The 20,047-nt window shown below is 51.8% G+C and overlaps 1 protein-coding gene across 1 annotated transcript in view; it reads left to right on the top strand.

The window, feature by feature from the left end:
• The first annotated feature begins 423 nt into the window (after positions 1–423).
• CASQ2 (calsequestrin 2) overlaps positions 424–20,047 on the top strand; it is a 68,456-nt gene continuing 48,832 nt past the window's right edge. Inside the window, exons 1-2 of the mRNA XM_015410079.1 lie at positions 424–948; positions 16,665–16,749. Of these exons, the coding sequence (XP_015265565.1) occupies positions 703–948; positions 16,665–16,749 (331 nt within the window). The 5' untranslated portion in view covers positions 424–702. The remainder of the gene's footprint in view (positions 949–16,664; positions 16,750–20,047) is intronic.

The raw sequence follows: 20,047 nt of genomic DNA, 5'->3' as shown, positions 1-20,047 counted from the left end.
CCACAAGAGACACCCTAAGAGGTAGGCGGGGCTGAGAGAGCTCTGACAGAAACTGCCCTTGAGAGAACAGCTCTGACAGAACTATGGCTTGCCCAAGGTTATCCAGCAGCTGCGTATGGAGGAGTGGGGAATCAAACCCGGTTCTCCCAGATTAGAGTTCACGCTCCTAACCACGACACCAAACTGGCTCTGAAGGAAAGGTGCCCCCCCCCCCCGGGACTGTGGAGCTGATCACAGATGCCTCCTTTTACTGTACAAAAGAGCACAGCACAGTCTCTCCGCATTCCTCCGGCCCCCGCCGCTGCTCCCTTTTCTCTCTCCCGGACGATGCCGAGCGCCAGCAAGGTCCCTCGACAGTGTCATATCTGTCCTTTTTCTTCATTGCACCGTCTATTTATATCCCGAAACAACTGCTTCCTAAAAATGGAGTTCTCCGTGACAGAGGAGCCGCCGGGCCCAGCTATGTAAGGTATCCGGGGCTCGGACCGGCCAGCTTCTCCTGTCTGTCTTCCTGGCTTTGTCTTCCCACAAGGATCGCTCGTCTGTTCCGGCGGCTTCCCGCTCCTCTCCGTCTCTCCGTCTCGATGGGTCCGTGAGGAGGCCGAGGGCACCGGACTGGCACCCAGAGAGTGGCATCTCGGGCAATTTTGGCTGGCGAACCCCTCCTCCTCCCCTCAGAAGCACAAGCCACGTGCCTCCATCATGGCCTTGGTGCTGCAGAGTGCTTTCTGGTGGCTGGCCAGCGTTTACCTGCTCGCCCGCTGCGGAGCAGAGGAAGGCCTGGAGTTCCCGACCTACGATGGGAAAGACCGGGTCCTCGACCTGAGCGAGAAGAACTACAAGCAGGCCTTGAAGAAGTACGAGATGCTGGGCATCTTCCTCCACCAGCCGGTGGCTGCCGACAAGGTCTCCCAGAGGCGTTTCCAGATGACGGAGATGGTGCTGGAGGTAAGGCCAGCGGCCGAGCCCGGCCGTCCCTCGGAACTGGTGTCCTTTGCGCCTCTCGAATGTCAGGGTGCCAACTCTGGCCTGGGAAATGCCCAGAGGTCTGAGGATGGTGCTGTGGAGGGGGGCAGGGATTTGGGGGAGGATTTTCATCCGGAATCTGTGGTAGACCATTCAGTCTGCTCCCTGAAGCAGAGTCCCCTGCAGGGGGAACCGATCCCTGCACTCTAGAGGTCAGGGGTAATTCCAGGGGACCTCCAGGCCCCATCTGGAGGTTGGCAGCCCTAATTATATGGACTCCTTGTAAAGATTGAGGCCCCGCCTTCAGTTCTGCAAGGCAAGCGACTGTCAAGTCTGAATAAAGTTCTTTTGGGCTCAGCAAGGGGAAGCGAGAACTAACAGAGGGGACGGGAACGGAGCGTAATTCCAGAGGGTTAGCCGTGGACCGAACGGGAGTCCAGGGTCACCTTAAAGTCCCCGGCAGAAGCGTCTGTGACGCAGAGCTTGCTTTGTCAGACATGAGGAAGCACAACAGATAACTGAGGCTGGAAAGAGAAGAAGAAGAAGAGATTGGATTTATACCCTTCACTACCCAAAAGGAGTCTCAGATCGGCTCACAGTCTCCTTTCCCTTCCCCTCCCCACAACAGGCACCCTGTGAGGTAGGCGGGGCTGAGAGAGCTCTTTTGAGGACTGCCCGCAAGAGAACAGCTCTGAGAGAACGTGTGACTGACAGAAGGTCACACCAGCAGCTGCATGTGGAGGAGTGGGGAATCAAACCCGGTTCTCCCAGATTAGAGTCCACCACTCTTAACTGCTACACCAAACTGGCTCTGGACTTGAACCAACACGTCTCCTCAGGAGGAGGAGGAGGAGGAGGAGGAGTCACCCGGTAGTAGTCGGTGCTGTAGATGTCGCGGGAGGAGGAGTTTGGATTATACCCCGCCCTTTACTACCTGAAGGAGTCTCAGAGTGTCTTACAATCTCCTTTCCCCTCCCCACAACAGACACCCCGTGAGGTAGGTGGGGCTGAGAGAGCTCTTTCAAGGACTGCCCTTGAGAGAACAGCTCTGAGAGAACTTGTGACTGACCCAGCGTCACACCAGCAGCTGCATGTGGAGGAGGAGGAGAGTGGGGGAGGAGTGGGGAAACAAACCCGGTTCTCCCAGATTAGAGTCCCCAGAGCCAGAATCCCTACAAGAGAGGCCAGAGAGGATCACCCTCTTCCCTTGACAAGGACAAAGAAGGAATGCAGAATGAGGGGCAGATTTGAACGTAATGGAGGGCTTCCTAGAGTGGAAGCCTCACACCGATCCCTTTCTCAAAGCTCTGGCAGCTGTCCAGCCTCTGGTCTTTATCCCTGGACTGACAAGCACCTCAGCCCCTGAGCGAGAAACGTCATGGAAATGGAGCAGATCAGAGATTCCAGCCGGCTCGCTTCTCCGGCTCAGAGGGTTCCTCCCGCCCACATCCTGCACGCGGAAAGGCTCTTCTGCCCCACCAGGAATGCTGAGCAGGGCGGCCTTTACAGAACCCAGCTGACGAAACCTTCCCCAGTTTGCTGGAGTGGTTCAGTGCGCAGGCTCTAATCTGGGAGGAGAAGAAGAAGAGGAAGAGATTGGATTTATACCCCACCCTTCACTACCCAAGGGTGTCCCTGAGCGGCTCACAAACTCCTTTCCCTTCCCCTCCCCACAACAGATGCCCTGTGAGGTAGGCGGGGCTGAGAGAGAAACTACTCTTTTTCAACGACAGCTCTTGTCAGAACTACAGCTTGCCCAAGGTCATCCAGCCAGGTGCAAGTGGAGGAGTGGGGAATCAAACCTGGTTCTCCCAGATTAGAGTCCGTGCACTTAACCACTACACCAAACTGGCTCTCGGGTTTGATTCCCCACTCCTCCACATGCAGCTGCTGGTGTGACCTCGGGTCAGTCACAAGTTCTCTCAGAGCTGTTCTCTCAAGAGCAGTCCTCGAAAGAGCTCTCTCAGCCCCACCTAACTCACAGGGTGTCTGTTGTGGGGAGGGGGAGGGAAAGGAAACCGTGAGCTGATCTGAGACTCCTTCTGGTAGTGAAGGGTGGGAGAGCCAGTTTGGTGTAGCGGTTAAGTGTGTGGACTCTAATCTGGGAGAACCGGGTTTTATTCCCCACTCCTCCACTCGCAGCTGCTGGATGACCTTAGGCAAGCCAAAGTTCTGTCAGAACTGTCTTTGAAAAAGAGCAGTTTCTGTCAGAGCTCTCTCAGCCCCACCTACCTCTGCTGTGGGGAGGGGAAGGGAAAGGAGTTTGTGAGCTGCTCTGAGACTCCCTTGGGTAGTGAAGGGCGGGGTATAAATCCAATCTCTTCTTCTTCTCTCAAGAGCAGTCCTCGAAAGAGCTCTCTCAGCCCTGCCTCCCTCACAGGGTGTCTGTTGTGGGGAGGGGGAAGGGAAAGGAGTTTGTAAGCTGCTCTGAGACTCCGAGTGAAGGGCGGGGTAAAAATCCAATCTCCTCTTCTCTCTTGTTTTGCTTAAAAAGCCTCCGTCTGTGCCAAGGGAAGTTTCCTTTGTTGCACACTTAAAGGTGTCTTGGCAACTTGTCTTTTGGGCCTGGATTTTTTTTTTTAAAGAAGCACAGTTATTTCTGAGCCAAGGAAGGGCTTAATAATCCAGTGATGAACGGGGGCCAACGCCAGCAAACGAAAACACTGTCAGAAGCAAGACCGAGATCAAAGGTAGCCTGGTGTCGGCCCATCAGGGAGAGAATCCAAAGGCAGTGGGAGAAGAGACGGGCGGCGTGTCCATTAGGAAGCCCTGGGCAATTGCCTGGGGTGCCAGAGATGGAGGGTCTCCAGCCAGCCTGGCTAGAAGGGCAGGCACCATTTTCTTGCCTTACCCCAGTGTGTGTGGGGAGGGCAAAGCTCCCTTGAGGTAGGGCGGCCAGCCTCCAGGTGGGGCCTGGAGATCTCTTGGAATTAGAACTGATCTCCAAGCAAAAAAAGATCAGCTCCCTTGAGAAAATGGCTGCTCTGGAGGGCGGCATCCAGGGCTCTAGTCGGGGGGGAGCTCTCAGGTATGGAGCTCCGGAAGAGAACCTCTAGGGGGCGGGGCGGTCACGTGGTGAAGCCCCGCCCCCTTCTTTACCCCGCCCTCTGCTTCGATCCTCATTCCGTTTGGGAATGAGGATGAAGCAGGAGGGTAAGTAGCCGGGCCTTCTGACACACTTCCGGTGATGTCAGGGTGTGTGGCCTTCTGTCACTTCCGGTGATGTCAGGGGGCGTGGCATATGCAAATAAGTTATGCTAATGAGTTATGCTAATGAGCTCCGGCAGCTCTTTTTCTACAACAAGACCCCTGGCGGCATCTATGGCATTGCACACCAATGGGGTTCCTCTCCTCCTTCAACCCCGCCCTCCCTAGGCCCCGCCCCCTAAACCTCCAGGTGTCGGCAACCCCAGCTCCCTATGCTCCGGCATCCCAAACCCTTGGGCCGGCCCCGAGTAGTAATCACGGCTGCTTCTCACGCATCCCCTTGGGGCAAGGAGGCAATGCGCTGGAGGGACACTGGCACAGGAGGGGCCTGCCATCCCCTCCAGGGCCTGTGGCACCACTGGCCGGGTCCAAACCGGGCCACCTCCAGGGGCATTGCCACAGGGGCTTTGGTTACACCCCACCAGCAGCGGTATGGGTCCAGGAGGGGGAGAGGTACCTTGCTCGAGGCGACCAAAAGCTGGAACAACATGTGGAAGTAATGTGTCACCTTCTGAGGAACCGTGTCGCTGTACAGCCAGTATGGTGTCGTGGTTAGGAGTGCGGATTCTAACCTGGGAGAACCGTGTTTGATTCCCCACTCCTCCACGTGCAGCTGCTGGTATGACCTGGGATCAGTCACAAGCTCTCTCAGAGCTGTTCTCTCATGAGCAGTTCTGGAAAGAGCTCTCTCAGTCCCACCTGCCTCACGGGCAATGCTCCCTCTAAGCTGCAGTCTTGTGAGCAAAAATTCTACTCTGTGAGCGACTGGCATTAAAGCTGTGAGTGAGCCATTTGGCGACTGCATAAATTAGTTTGCTCTGGAGACATCCTTCCTGAGCAGAGACAAAAATGTGTGAGCCGGAGGCTAAGAAACTGTGAGCTAGCTCACATGAACTCAGCTTAGAGGGAACACTGCTCACAGGGGTTCTGCTGTGGGGAGGGGAAGGAGCTGGTAAGCCCCTCTGGGACTCCTTCGGGTAGTGAAGGGGAAGGTATAAATCCAATCTCTTCTTCTCTCTCTTCTTCAGTTTTATGTACATGTTAAAGAGCATAGGGGACCACATGGGACCTTGCGGGACCCCATAGGCCAAAGCCCTGAGCAGCAGCACCCCCCCCCCAGCCCCACCTTCTGAAACCTCCCCTCCAGGTAGGACCGGAACCACCGCAGAATGGTGCCTCCCGATCCCAACTCCAGGAGATCTCCAGGCCCCACATGGAGGTTCTGCTACAAACACACAGGAACACGGCAAAGTTAGACACATAAAGAAACACCGTGATAGAACGAAACAGACCTCTACTAATATGTACTTGTATCTTCATATATTGATTTACTTGCGATAAAGACTCTAGTATATCTTATACACAGACAAAAAGCTGAAGTACATTGTATCTACTAATAGAGAAGTCCACAGCTACAAAGACCTCTTCCAACGCTGTAGACTGTCTTGCTCCTGATAAAGGACTGATGAAAGTTGCAACAGTCATAAATGATGAGAGATGCGGCAGGCTGTTATATCCTCCACAAAGAGTAATTCAGCAGGCATCAAAGCAGGCATGAGGAATGCAGCAGGCAGTTGTATTTTCCACACCAAGTGTTTCAGCAAGCATCAAAGCAAGCAACACGCCTCCCAGGCAAAAATTGCGTGTTTCGACAAATTCTTCTTCAGGCAGACATATTTTTCCTGGAACCAAAGCTCTCAATTTTACTGTGCATAACTCAACCATTCTAAAGAAGGCTTCTCTGGTTCTCTTTAGGTTTGTGTATGTGTATAAGATATACTAGAGTCTTTATTGTGAGTAAGTCAATATATGAAGACACAAGTACATATTAGTAGAAGTGTGTTTTGTTGTATCACAGTGTTTCTTTATGTTTGCCCACCCGGAGGTTGGCAACCCTGCTCTCAACACACGTCCCAGGAATCCAGCTCCCATGGGCGTCCACCACGATGCACAATGGTGGGCGTGCTGCTCTCAGCAGATGCCTCACAAAAGGTTCCGCATAGCTGGGCTGGATCATATTCCTCGGCGGACGAGCCGTTCCTAATTTTAGTGACCTTAAGCCAAAGGGCTTTTTCCACTCTCGGAAGGGACGGAGGGGCCCTGCTTGGCTCCGGATCCCTCCCGCAGGCCTCGGCCCGACACCCACCCACCCAGGCATCTGTTAAGGGCCACCGCGATCGGGAGGAGGCCCTCGGATGTGCAGCTGCCGCAGGATTTCGGCATCCAGCTGCAATCCTTTGCACGCTTCGGGTGAAACGCGTTGTTCTGGGGGGGATCCACGTGTACTTCGACCCATCTCCCCCAGCTCTTATGTAAACCAGGCTGGGGCGTGCGTGTGCCTATTTTTAACAAAAGCAGAGCTCAAGGGCAAAGGGGCCTTACATTGCCGGAGTCAGCCAGGCTGGGGGGAAGGCTTCGGAGAGATGCTGCAGATTGGGGTCAGGGCGACAGAATCGGCTGCCTGTGGGGTTTCCAACTCTGGTCTTGAGGCTGGGGAGGGCAGGGCTTGGGAAGAGGGAGGGTATACATCAGCAGAGTACAATGCTATAGAGCAGGGGTGTCGAACTCATTTGTTATGAGGGCCAGATCTGACATAAATGAGATCCTGTTGGGCCGGGCCACGTGTGTCATAAAATGTAATGCCAGGTAGCAGAGATATAAACTTTATAAAGGACACAGACACAAAGTGGTTTTTTAAACTTAAAATAAAATCATGCTTAAAACATTAGCACTCTTGCAATATTTTGTTTATTTAACAGTGTCTGATAACTGACACCTCTTGCTCTGAATTATTGACTCAAAATGTCTGTGCTGTTGCAGTCTCGAGTATGCTGTTCAGTTGTGTATCTGTAAGCTGCAGACCTACGATGACGCAGCAGCAGCAGCAGGAGGACTGGGAGAAGCAGAAGACAGCCAGTTCCACTGCGGGCCTGAGAGAAGCCCTCTGGGGCGGGGGGGCTGATCCGGCTGATCCTGATAGAAGCCCTCTGGGGCGGGGGGGGGGGCTGATTTGACACCCCTGCTCTAACCAGTACACCACACTGTAGTGGGGAGCTGGTGGTGGCATTTGGAAGCAATTAAAGTAACAAGGTTTTTTCCTTGAGCTACTGCTCAGCCCTGGTCTAGGGGTGTCGATTCCAGACTGGGAAATTCCTGGAGATTTGGGGGTGGATCCTGGGAAGCGTGGAGTTTAGGGAGAGGCGGGATTTCAGTGCACTATAATCCCAGGAGATCTACAGGCCCCACCTGGAGGCTGGTCACCCTACGTAGCCCCTGGCTCTGTCTCTCACCCTCCAGAAAAGGCAAGAGGCTTTCCCAGAGACCCCAAGACCTTCTCAGGGGTGTGGAGCTGGGCACAGGGTTCATAGAATCATAGAGTTGGAAGGAACCTCCAGGGTCATCTAGTCCAACCCCCTCGTACAACACAGGAAATTCGAAATAGCTCCCCACACACACAGATACACCCAGTGACCTCTGTTCCATGCCCAGAAGATGGCATGCCCAGTGGATGTCAGCTTTGGGTTGGGGAATCCCTTGAGATTTTGGAGGTGGAGCCTGGGGAGGGCGGGGTTTGTCCCCGCTTCAACTCTGCTGCCTCAATCGCCCATTCTGTGTGCTCCCTTGAAGGTGGGAGGCACCTTCACTCGACAGCCGGACAGCCTAACAAGGGATCGGACATCTGTGGCTGGTATTTGTAAATCCCCCACTCCCACCCACGCCATCTCTCCCAACCTGCTCTGGTTTCTGGCTATTTATAGCAACCCATGTGGCACTGCTCTTCTCGGGTGACATTTTCAGGAACTTGGGCAGAAGGATCCGCCAGATCGAGGGACAGAACGACAGGAGGTGGTTTCAATTATGTTGGCAGATAAAAATCTGAATATTACTCTTATGGTGGTTGAATTTGGCTGGTTAGCCTATTGCTACAACCAGGGCCAGATCCTTTTCAGTGGCAGCTCCTACCTGGTGGAATGAGCTCCCGGAAGAGATCAGGGCCCTGCGGGATCTGATACAGTTCCGCAGGGCCTGCAAGACGGAGCTCTTCCACCAGGCTTTCACGTAAGGGCCGCCACTACCACCATCACCATTGGCGTGGGTAACAACGGGGCTAGGGGGGACGGCCCTTGGAAGACCTGCCATAATATTGTGTGGCGTTCGTACCACTGGACTGGCTATGTACCAACCACAGGACAATACTACCTCCAATAGAAGACCGATATCATCTTGTAAATTATTCAGAGACCATCTTGGTTTTACTGAGCACTTTATTTTTGTTGATATTAATGGTGGGTTTTTTAAATCCTGTTTTTATATGTGGGCACTTGTGCTCTCTTGTAAGCCGCCTCGAGCCCACTTGCGGGGAGGGCAGGGTATAAATTCAATAAATAAATAAATAAATAGATAGATAAATAAATAAATAATTGTATCAGACGAGAGAGTGGGGGGACCATAATTAACCGGTGAAATTTAATTTTTACTTGATCTGCATTGGAATTTGTAAATATTTTAATATTTATAACTTATATTGTCATACAGGAGATATTATTTTATCATTGCTTTGATTGCTGTTATACTAACTGTATTGGTTGTACTATGGTCTTTGACCACAATAAACTTATCTACCACAGGAGGGGACCTTCCTAGGTGAAAGGAGGGGGGCAGGTTCTGGTTCCCTTTCCCCTCACTGGGCCACAAAGTTTGCTGTGGGACCTTGGCCTAAAGTTGCCAGCTTCAGTTGGGGAAACTCCTGGAGATTTGGGGGTGGACCCTGGGGGAGGGTGGAGTTGGGGGAGGGGAGGGGGCTGAGCAGAATATTATATAACGCCATCATGGAGTCCGCCCTCTAAAGCCACCATTTCCTCCAGGGGAACTGATCCCTTTCCTCTGGAGTTTAGTTGCAATTCTGGGGGACCTCCAGCCCCCACCTGGAGGTTGAACTCCAAAAACAACATCCGTGATAAAAATAATGAAGAGTCAATAAAGATAATTTGCAAAAACATTTACTGAAGTATTACTGTAGTTCTGTAAGGAATATCATTCTGTCATCGCTCACACGCTAACGAATACTGCGCTACGTGAACATTCGTTTTGCAATATATACTTCATCTGAGCGTGTAGCAATCCCAATTCTTCTCAAATACCACTTATCAATTCTTGCTGGAAACATTCCATGTTGACTAATAACAGGACCCAAGGTCTTCACAGTGTTATTAGTCAACATGGAATGTTTCCAGCAAGAGTTGATAAGTAGTATTTGAGAAGAATTGGGATTGCTACACGCTCAGATGAAGTATATATTGAGAAATGAATGTTCACATTGCGCAGTATTTGTTAGTATGGGAGCGATGACAGAAGGATACTCCTTACAGAACTAAAGAAATACTTCAGTAAATGTTTTTGCAACTTATCTTTATTGACTCTTCGTTATTTTTATCATGGATGTTGTTTTTGGAGTTCTACCTCTTCCCGTGATCTCTCATTTTGGCTTCCACCTGGAGGTTAGCAACCATAGTTCTGGCCAATAATGTAAAGGTATGGAGATGACCGACAAGCATTTGATGCTTCTTAATTTTATCAAAATGGCTTCTCTGCACTGAAATACTGAATGAGTCAAATAATTAAAAAAACAGATTGTTGCCTGTTTCTCTCCCCCCCCCCCATTTTGCTGTTTACCCTGGCATCGCCAGGCTGCAGCCAGCAAGCCCCAGGAGGATTGGGGAAAGGACAGGCAACACACCAGTGCACTGACATAGCCGGAAGCGAGGACGTGATGTGGGGGCCACTCTAGGATTCACAAATCTTTATGGTTAAATCCTAGAGTTTCTGGCAAATCCTAGAGCAACCCCTAACGTCCATATTGCCATTTCCAGGTTTCGCCAGAAGTGATGTCAGTGGGCTGGTGTGATGTGGCCATGCACCCCGTTTCCCCCCCACACTTTCCTCCTGTCAGCGTTTAAGACGTCGGTGGGCGATGACCACGTTTCCTGGGAGGACTTTGCAACCCTGGTTGACGCATTTTGCGCCAATTTCCACTCTTCCCCCACAATATCATCCCACCCCCTGCTACTGTCACTGCAATAATCATATGACTGCCAAGAAATGTCTGGCTGTGGAAGACACAGAGGTCATCTGCTTGCGGTCTGCAGGCTTGCCAAGCGGGACAGGAGCATGTGTCCCCATGCCAGGCAGGCCACACGGAGTGCCGTAATCACCAGCCGGGGCATTCTCGATAAAGTCCCTCCCAGGGCTGGTTTTGCAGCCAAGTGGTTCCTGGGGGGGGGGGGGGGGACACACAGGGAAGAGGCTGGTGAGGTGACGCAAGGACTTGGCTGGCTCCTCACCATCGGCAATGCAGAAGGAACCTGGCTGGGCCTCCTGGGCCTGGGCCAGCACCGGCAGCGCCTCAGGGGCTTGGCTTGGTCCTGGCTGGCGGCGGCAGACAACAGGCCTGGGAGGGGACTGTAGGGATGCCAGCCTCCAGGTGGGACCTGGGCAGGGGTCATTTCCTGCAGGAACGCACAGGAGCAGAGCTCCGGCAGTAAAGAGCCCAGGGGGCGGGCACATACAACAAGCCCCACCCCCTGCTCCCAGCAGCCCTCCGTCAGAGCAAGAAGCAGCCGGGTAAGTTGCAGAGCTCCCCCCAGCCACCCAGTCCAAAACAGTCCAGTGGCACCTTTAAGACCAAGTTTCATTCTCTGTGAGGGAGATCTGCACGTTCTTCCCCTCCCCCCATAGCGAGCAATCCAAAACAGCCAAGTGGAGCCTGAGTGGTGGGTGTTGCCTTCTGACACACTTCCGATGATGTCAGGGGGTGTGGCATATGCAAATAAGTTAGGCTAATGAGTTATGTTAATGAGCTCCTGCACCTCTTTTTCTATGAAATGACCCCTGGACCTGGGGATCCCCCGGAATTACAGCTTATCTCCAGACTACGGAGATCAGCTTCCCCCAGAGGAAATGGATGCTTTGGAGTGTGGGCTCTGTGGCACTGGACCCCACTGAGGTCCCCGTATGCCCCAGGCTCCATCCCCAAATTTCCAGGAGTTTCCCAACATGGATCTGGGAACCCTATTCCCCCCATCTCCGCTTTAGGGCCCCCCAATCCACCGGCCTTGATCCAGCTGGTGGGGGGAGCCCTGTCCCCAAAGTGCCAGGCACATTGCCGGGGGGACGCTCTAGCGCTCAGCCAAAAATGCTAGAGTGTCCCCCTGGCGATGTGCCCAGTGCAATGGCGTCTCTTCCGGGTGATGTCATTGCGACGCACGCGTGCTGTGCACGTGCACCAGAAAATCCAAGAAGGGAAGCTCCGTCCCCCTGCCAGCAGAAGGTAGGAACCTGGCAACCCGATCCACCCCCCAAATCTCCAGGTATTTCCCAATTCCCCCCTCATTAGTCCCGCAAATTGACCATCTTCAGAGCGGGGACTATTGGGGGTGCGAGACGTGCCTGGCCGAGATCAACGCTATGTGGACGTCTATTGTTGCTGCTATATTTATTGTTATTACTGGTGTTTGTTGCTAATAATTTTAGAATCCCATCTTGAACTTTTATAGTTAATTAATTCTGGAGCACCGTAAAGTAAATTTTAGTGAATTGTATTTATTTATTGTATTTTGTATTCTCCGGTTCTGTTTTAATGTTTTAACTTGGGCATTCGTGCCCCTTGTGAACCGCTGTGAGCCTTCGGGGAGGGCGGGGTATAAATTTAAAGATAAATAAATAAATAAATAAAACTCAGAGCTCGCAACCCTACTTTGAGGGGGTCTGGAGGCACTTAATTCCAAGGGGAACTGCTTGCCCCACCTGGAGGTTGAGAACCCGAAAGAGGTAGGAGGCTACCATGAGGCTTGTGACTGGCCCCAAATTTCCCTGCCAGCTTCTTTTTAATTTTTTTTTTAATTTTTAATTCTTTTATATAATGTACAGAATACACAACACAATTCATATAACGCAACACAAGAAAATTATATTAGATCTGCAAAATAAGTTAGAAGTCACTTTACCCTATCAGAACAGGCTATTAGGTCACACTAAACATTCAACTCTTGTTGTATAATGTTATGATTTATACTATGTTGTAAAGTGGATTATATTCTCAATAAAGCTTAATTTTTAAAAAAAGAACATGCTAAGACGAGCCTGTAACTTAAATGTATAGTTATAAGTGAAAAGCATTATAGAACGGACCTTTCAGCCTAGCGTTGCCAATCCCCAGTTGGGGGTAGGGGATTCCCTGGTTTGGAGGCTCTCCCCCCACTTCAGGGTTATCAGAAAGCCGGGGGGGGGGAATATCCACTGGGTGCTCCATTATACCCTATGGAGACCGGTCCCCATTCTTCCTTATTAATAAAAGCGATTTGGGGTGGCCACATAAAATGCGCTCCCTCAGCCATTGGCCTGTCAGCGCCTCAGTCCTGCCCACAGACCCATCGGCCAGCCTCTCGGCCACAGTCTGCGAGGAGCCGCCAGCGGGGATGGACGTTTCCCATGGGGACCGACTGGCCTCAGGGACAGGGGAGACGGCCGCGCCGTGCTCCCCTGGGCTGCTTGAACCTCCTTCTGGGGAGACGAGCAGGAGAAGGCTCCTAGAGTCCCCTCCCACCCCTTCCTGGCCCGCTCGCAAGGGGCCGGGAGGGAGTGGAGGGGCGTTGCGAGGACTCCTCCTTCCTTCTCCTTGCCCGCCCACCAAGACTGACGAGCAGGAGAAGGCTCCCACAGTCAGAGCCCCCTCCCGCCCCTTCCTGGCCCACGAGGCAGGGCAGGTGAGGCGGGGGGGGCCTTTCAAGGCCTCCCCCTTGCTTCTCCTGCCCGCTCGCCGAGGCGCGTCACCAGGACCCCGCACTCACCCAGGCCCTCTTTCTAAACCCCATTGCATTCATTTCCACAATGGGGCTTTCTCCTAGTAGGGTATAATAGAGAATTGATCTGTGGGTATCTGGGGCTATGAGGAGGCTGTTTTTTCATGGCAGAGGCACCAGGTTTGCAGCAGAGCTGTTGGTGCCTCTCCTCAACCCACCCCACCCCCCTGTTTCAGAAAGATTGGACCGGGGGGGTCCAATTCTGTGAGCCCCAAAAGAAGGTGCCCCCATTCGCCATTATTTCCAGTGAAGGGAAGGCATTTAAAAGGCACACAGCCCCTTTAAATGTGACAGCCAGAACTCCCTTTGGAGTTCAATCCTGCTTCTTCCCTCCCGTCTCCTGGAGGCTCCTGGAAAGTCCCCCGCCGGCTCGTCAGCCTCACCTGGCAATCCTAAGAGAGTCTAACCATTGCACCACACTGCATCTGGGGGAACAGATCACTATTTGTTTTATTGTGGTTGGGATTGGGCTGCGCTATTGCTCAGTTACACCTCGGTACAGTGACACTCAACCACCACCACCACCACCCCGCAGATCCTATGCCTGGAGAAGCGGGATGCAAATATTTTTTAAAAAACTAAATGCTTGCAGTCTGGAACCCCCGAGGGGGGGGGCGCAGAAGAAGGGAGCGGCCGGAGGACCCACCGAGGAGCCCTTTCTGGGCCTCTCCCCCCTCGCCCTGACCCTGAGGCCTCTCACTCCAAGAAAAGGCGCCTCAACCAGTGAGGAACTGAAAGCCAGCCGTCTGCCAAGACCCTTTCTGGGAGCTGCTGGGGGATGTGTCCCGGCCTGCAGTTAAGCCAGAAGGAGCCTCTGACTCCTGCGGGAAAGCCAGGCCCTCTTTACAGGGCTCGTCCCCTAGAGTTGCCGGCCTCCAGGTAGGGCCTGGAGATCTCCTGGAATGACAACTGATCTCCAGACTATAGAGAGTAGTCCCCCTGGAGAATGTGGCTGCTGCTGCTGGAGGGTGGGCTGCACGGCACTAAGCCCAGCTAGGAGGAGGAGGGGGAGGAGGAGGAGAGGAGGAGGAGGAGGAGGAGGCGATTGGATTTATACCCGGCCCTTCACTACCAGAAGGAGTCCCAGAGCAGCTTACAAACTCCTTTCCCTTCTCCTTCCCACAACAGACACCCTGGTAGGTAGGTGGGGCTGAGAGAGCTCTGAGAGAACTGTCCTTGAGAGCACCGCTCTGACAGAACTATGGCTTGCCCTCCCCTCCCCAAACCCCTCCCTTCCAAGGCTGTACCCCCAAATCTCCAGGCATTCCCCAACCGGGAGTTGGCAACCCTACTATCACTGTGCTGTGGTGACCAGAAAAAGGGAAGCGAGCGAAATTCTCCCTTCTGCGCCACAAGAGCAAGAGCCTTCTTGGGCGGAGAGCAAGTGTCGCCGAGGGAGTGAAGGGGTAGTTGTGAAATTCCTTTGTTGGGCAGGAGGTTAGACTAGATGACCCTTGAGGTCCTTTCCGGCTCTATGTTTCTGTGTTTGCACAGAAGTCTGTAGTTGGAATAAGTGAGGAAGTCTGTAGGAAGAGAGCGCACCCTGCGTGAGGTTTGGTGCTAGCAATCCCTTTGAGCAGAGGAGGAGGAGGAGGAGGAGGAGGAGGAGGAGATTGGATTTATACCCCGCCCTTCACTACCCAAAGGGAGTCTCAGAGCGGCTGACAAATTCCTTTCCCTTCTCCTCCCCACAACAGTCACCCTGTGAGGTAGGTGGGGCTGAGAGAGCTCTTGACAGAAACTGCTCTTCTTCAAGAACAGCTCTTATCAGAACTACGGCTTGCCCAAGGTCATCCAGCAGGTGCAAGTGGAGGAGGAGTGGGGAATCAAACCCGGTTCTCCCAGATTAGAGTCCGCACACTTAGCCACTGCACCCAACTGGCTCCACTTAAGAAGTATATAGAGAGTTGCTGTAGTAGGGAAGATAAGCACCCAGAGTTCCTGGTTTGCATCTCATCTCTGCCAAAGCCAGCCCTCTTCGCATGTTACAGCAGGAGTCCCCAACCTTTCTGAGCCTGTGGGCACCTTTGGAATTCTGACACAGCGTGGTGGGCGTGGCCAGAAAATAGCTGCCGTGGGAGGTGTAGCTAGCCACAAATGGCTGCCGCGGCTTGCCTTCATTCACACAGTGAAGATGCTTGTTTTGTAGTGGCAAACAAACGAAAATGGAAATACAGCAAATGCAATTATACAAATAGAATAATCTGTCGCGCTGTACAAGTTACACTAGTATACCATAGAGTCCACCCCACCCCTGTATCTTCCAGAATTGGCTGTCCAGGCGTCTAAAAGCACTGCTTGGGCACCTGCCACTACCATACAGTTCTACTTGCAACCAAAATTAACAAGCATAACAAATAGTTTTGCCACCACGCATAAATGACAAACTGCACCGGTTGAATAGTGACCTGATAGTCCTTGAAAGTACAAGTCTCTTCAGATCGATGCGGTCACCAGCTCATGAAGCAGAGAAGAGTTTCCAGAAGAAAGCATGCAATAGACGGCATGAGCGCAGGACTAGCTGCCGTGCGAACCAAAGGAGCCGCGACGGCACGCCTAGGTGGCTTTCCCGTTTCTTAGGGCTTTGTCAGGCCGCTTTTCTTTCGTGATGGAGCTCAACCCAGCTCTGGCAAGATTCAAAATGACATGAAGCCTGATCCCTAGCTACTTGGAACATACTTGTAGACTTTGTGCCATTTTGAATCTTGCCAGAGCTGGGTTGAGCTCCACCACTAAAGAAAAGCGATCTGATGAAGCCCTAAGAAACGGGAAAGCAATCTAGGCGTGCCGTCGCCGCTTCTTTGGTCCGCACTACAGCTAGTCCTGCGCTCATGCCGTCTATTGCATGCTTTCTTCTGGGAGTCATTACCGGCTAAATATCAGGAGAAACTTCCTAACTGTAAGAGTGGTTGAGCAGTGGGACAGTCTGCCTCGGGAGGTGCTCCTTCACTGGACGTTTTCAAGCGGAGGCTGGACGACCATCTTTCGGGTATGTTGTAGGGCTATCTTTCGACTGTGCGCCTGCAGAGTGCAGGGGGTTGGACTAGATGACCTGCGAGGTCCCTTCCAACTCTAACATTCTATGATTCTATGATTCTGGAAACTCTTTTCTGCGCTATGAGCCGGTGACTGCATCAGTCTGAAGAGAGGCTTGTACTTTCAAGGACTATCAGGTCACTATTCAACTGGTGCAGTTGTCATTTTTATGCATGGTGGCAAACTATTTGTTATGTGTATTAATTTTGGTTGTAAGTAGAACTGTATTGTAGTGGTGGCGGCTGCCCAAGCAGTGCTTTTAGACCCCTGCACAGCCAATCCTGGAAGATACAGGGGTGGGGTGGACTCTATGGTATACCATAGAGTATACTAGGAGGGACAGAAGTCCTAAAGTGCTATCACACCTGGCTAAGTTGCCTCTGCTCTCCACGTTCCACCCTCTCTCGGCCCATCTTCCAAATTTGCAGAACACCCCCCCCCCCCCCGCCAGAACTGCTAAACTGGAAGGCGAATAGCAAGATGCCTTGAGCCACCTTTGGCCTGGATCATTGGCTGCATCTGGCACTTCCTGTAGTTGGAGGACACTGATTTGCTCAGTGGGTCCTGGGCTTATTTCCCTTTCTCCTTTCCCTTCAGCTCACAGCTCAGGTCCTGGAGGAAAAAAGCATCGGCTTTGGACTGCTGGATTCCAAGAAAGACGCAAAGCTGGCCAAAAAGCTGGGTAAGTGCCGTTTGTGGCGAGTGCATCGTTGGGGAAATCCTGGGGTCACTCTTCTGGGGCCGAGACCCAAATGATTTATTTATTTTATTCGACTTATATCCTGCCCTCCCCGCATGGCAGGCTCAGGGCGGGTTACATCAAATTTGCTAAAAATACAATAAACACAACGAATACAATTAAAACGCTAGTGAAATACCACAATGGCCTTCATCCGGTGCCGTTGTCATTGACATTAAAAACCTCGCAGATGCCAACTCTGGCATGCAGTTCTGACCCATTGAGGGGAGGCCCAGTAAAGATGGAGGGACATCCGTCGCCCTAGTTCAAAGCCTAGAGCATGATCAACCCTAGTGCAGGGGAGGCCAAACTGCAGCCCGGCAGGCCCGTAGCTACCACAGGGCCCTTGGGGCCTGCCCCCCCTGTGGTTTTTGTGGCCCCCTCCCCCAATGCTCATCTCCACCTCCCTCCCCTGGCCCCCTCCCCTCGATCAATTGCTTCTCCCCCCCTCCGTTCTAGATGGCCAGTGTTATGTATGTAATATAATGTCTGAAGGTATTGCGCTTGAGTCTGACCAAGGTATCGTAAAACGACCTATCAGAACAAAGGTAGTTCTGGAGGGAAGCAAAGTGATTGGTCTTTATGTACAGTATGTGATTGGACCTTATCTGACATGTGGGCGTGGCTTGCCAAGCCCGGACAGTTTAAAAAGGAGCCTGTTGCTCCATAGTTTTCTCGTTCTGGTTCTTCTGACTTCGTGTTCAAATAAAGCTGTTATCACTGTTCACCTGCTGCCTCGAGTCTCGTATCTAACAGCCAGGCTCAAGGCGAAGCCAGCCCCAGCCCAGGAGAACGGGCGGGCAGCAAAGTTTGGCCCAGGGTTGGCCTCCGTTGGGCCGGGGTGGGTGGAATGGGGCCTGGCCCGGCGCTTCTCACCAGGCGTCACTGCAGCTGCACAGATAAGCGGCAGGCCAGGGACTCTGACCTGGACAGCGAGGCGATTTGTGCCCACCACAGGCGGGGAGGGAGGGAGGGTGGCTTGGAGCAGTAGCCGAGCCACCCCCATGAGAAGAGCCGGCAGAGGCTGCGAGGGGTGCCAAGCACTTCTCCTGGCAGGAGGGGGGAACAGCAAATTAACATGTAACTTGATGAAGACATTTTATGATATGCAAAAACAGAATTTAAAAAACGAGCCACAGTTATAAGGTCAACAGTTGTAAAGCAATAAATATGTCAAAATAAATCTGAGGCTCTCCAGCCTGTTATTTAATTCTGTTTCTGCACATCTTGAACCATCTGCATCATGTTACATGTTCATTTGCTGTTCAGCTCATCTATAAGTTTGGAATGGATTCCCTCACATTCCATTGTATCTGGAAAAGTGGGCCTTGCACACGAAAGCTCGTACCTTGAATAAACCTTTGTTGGTCTTAAACGTGCCCCACTGGACTCTACATTTGTTCTACTGCTTCAGACCAATATGGCTGACTACCAGGAATACTCCTAGTTAGTAGCAATGATCACAGCTTAAATAGTAGGGGCCGTTAAAATGAGACTCGTCATGGTGGTGATCACTGCTTCGAAGTAGTCAGTTGAGAAATATGTCTTCTTTTTTGCTTTTTGAAATATGGAAACCCTAGCAAAGAAGCAACCGTTTCTTAAATTCTTCATTTGTCCAAATTCTCCCGCCTCCTGATTTTCATGCCCGGTCACCAGCAATGCTCCCTCTAAGCTGTGGCGTCTGGTGAGCAAAAATTCTACTTTGTGAGCTACTGGCATTCAAGTTGAGAGCATTCGGCTGCTGCCTAAATTAGTTTCCTCTGGAGCCACCCTTCCGGAGCTAAGAGAAAAATGTGTGAGCCAGAGGCTAAAAAACTGTGAGCTAGCTCACACTCACTCAGCTTAGAGGGAACACTGGTCACCAGTTCCTCAAGCCAATTAAACCAGCAAATCAACAAAATGCTCATGCCGGGAAGCCCCCCCCCCCCAAATCACAGAGAAGAACACAAGCAAAGGGGCCCACCGTTCTTCTGCAATAGCAGGCACAGGATTTGCAATTTGGTAATTACAGACTGTGCAGGGATCAGAAAACAGGAACCTTCACTTACCTGTATGCTGAGTCAGATCTTAACAGCCAGCTCAACTGCGATGGGCTAGAAATGCTGGCCGGAACTGACTGTCTCTGTGGCTCCTTCTTGGCTCTGTGGCTTGGATGATTTTCACCTCTATTTATCTTGAGGGGGAGGGGGAGAGCTAGGAACTTCAGTTGGTAGGGTTGCCACCAGTCTCCAGGTGTCGACCAAAAAAACCAAGACTGTGTATAAACTGTCAAGAATACGTCAAAGAATGCTCCAAATAGTCACAGAAATGTTATATAAGTGTGCAATAAACATCACAGTAAATACATATGTCACAATGCAAAACAAAACCAGTCTCTACAAATGTTATTGAAGCAATATCAACCACCTTCTGAAAATGCTGTGAAACAGCGTTAACATCGGCATTCCTGCAGGATACGCCTTCAGAGGCAGATAATAAAGATTTATGTAATAAAAGGTCCATCACTGAAGGTTTACATCTGAGGAAGGTCTCAAAAGTGGGGAAACACTTTCTGAAGTGAAGGTTCCAAAGTTTACTTCACGCGATGGCTAGCTGCAAATGCCGCGTTCCACCCGTGCTTTCTCAAAAGTAGAGCTTTGACATCAATCTTTTTCATCTATAATTTTATTCCTCTCTCAGTAAAAATCTGGCTATAGCTCCTGCATGCCGTGTTCCCTCTAAGAGTTAGCTCTCAGTTTCTTAGCGTCCAGCTCACACATTTTTGTCTCAGCACAGGAAGGATGGCTCCCGAGCAAACTAACTGATGCAGCAGCCAAATCACTGGCTCACAACTTTAACGCCAGTATCTCACAAAGTAGAATTTTTGCTCACAAGACTCCACAGCTTAGAGGGAGCATTGCCTGCATGTCAAAAAAAAAGTCAAATGCTTTGCAGCGAAAACAAAAACCTTCAAACGCCAGCTCTCCAAGTGTTGGCTGGAGATCTACCAGAGCCAGTTTGGTGTTGTGGTTAAGTGCACGGACTCTAATCTGGGAGAACCAGGTTTTATTCCTGTCGCGGCGGGGGTCCTCCCCTGAGGGGAGGGGTGCCTCAGCCGTGTCGACTGATGTCCCACGGGGGAAGCCAAAGCCTCAGAATTGAAGTGGAGAGAGTTGCGCCACTCTCAACGACACTTCTCGGAGTGACAGCTTACTCGGATTCTCGCTCTGTCGCTATTCCTATGCTCGTCACCTCCGCTCTT

Source organism: Gekko japonicus, unplaced genomic scaffold, assembly GCF_001447785.1.
Source record: "Gekko japonicus isolate JY-2015 unplaced genomic scaffold, Gekko_japonicus_V1.1 scaffold170, whole genome shotgun sequence".
Lineage (NCBI taxonomy): Eukaryota > Metazoa > Chordata > Lepidosauria > Squamata > Gekkonidae > Gekko > Gekko japonicus.
The sequence above is the reverse complement of the archived record's forward strand: the minus strand, read 5'-3'. Positions and strand labels throughout refer to the sequence as shown.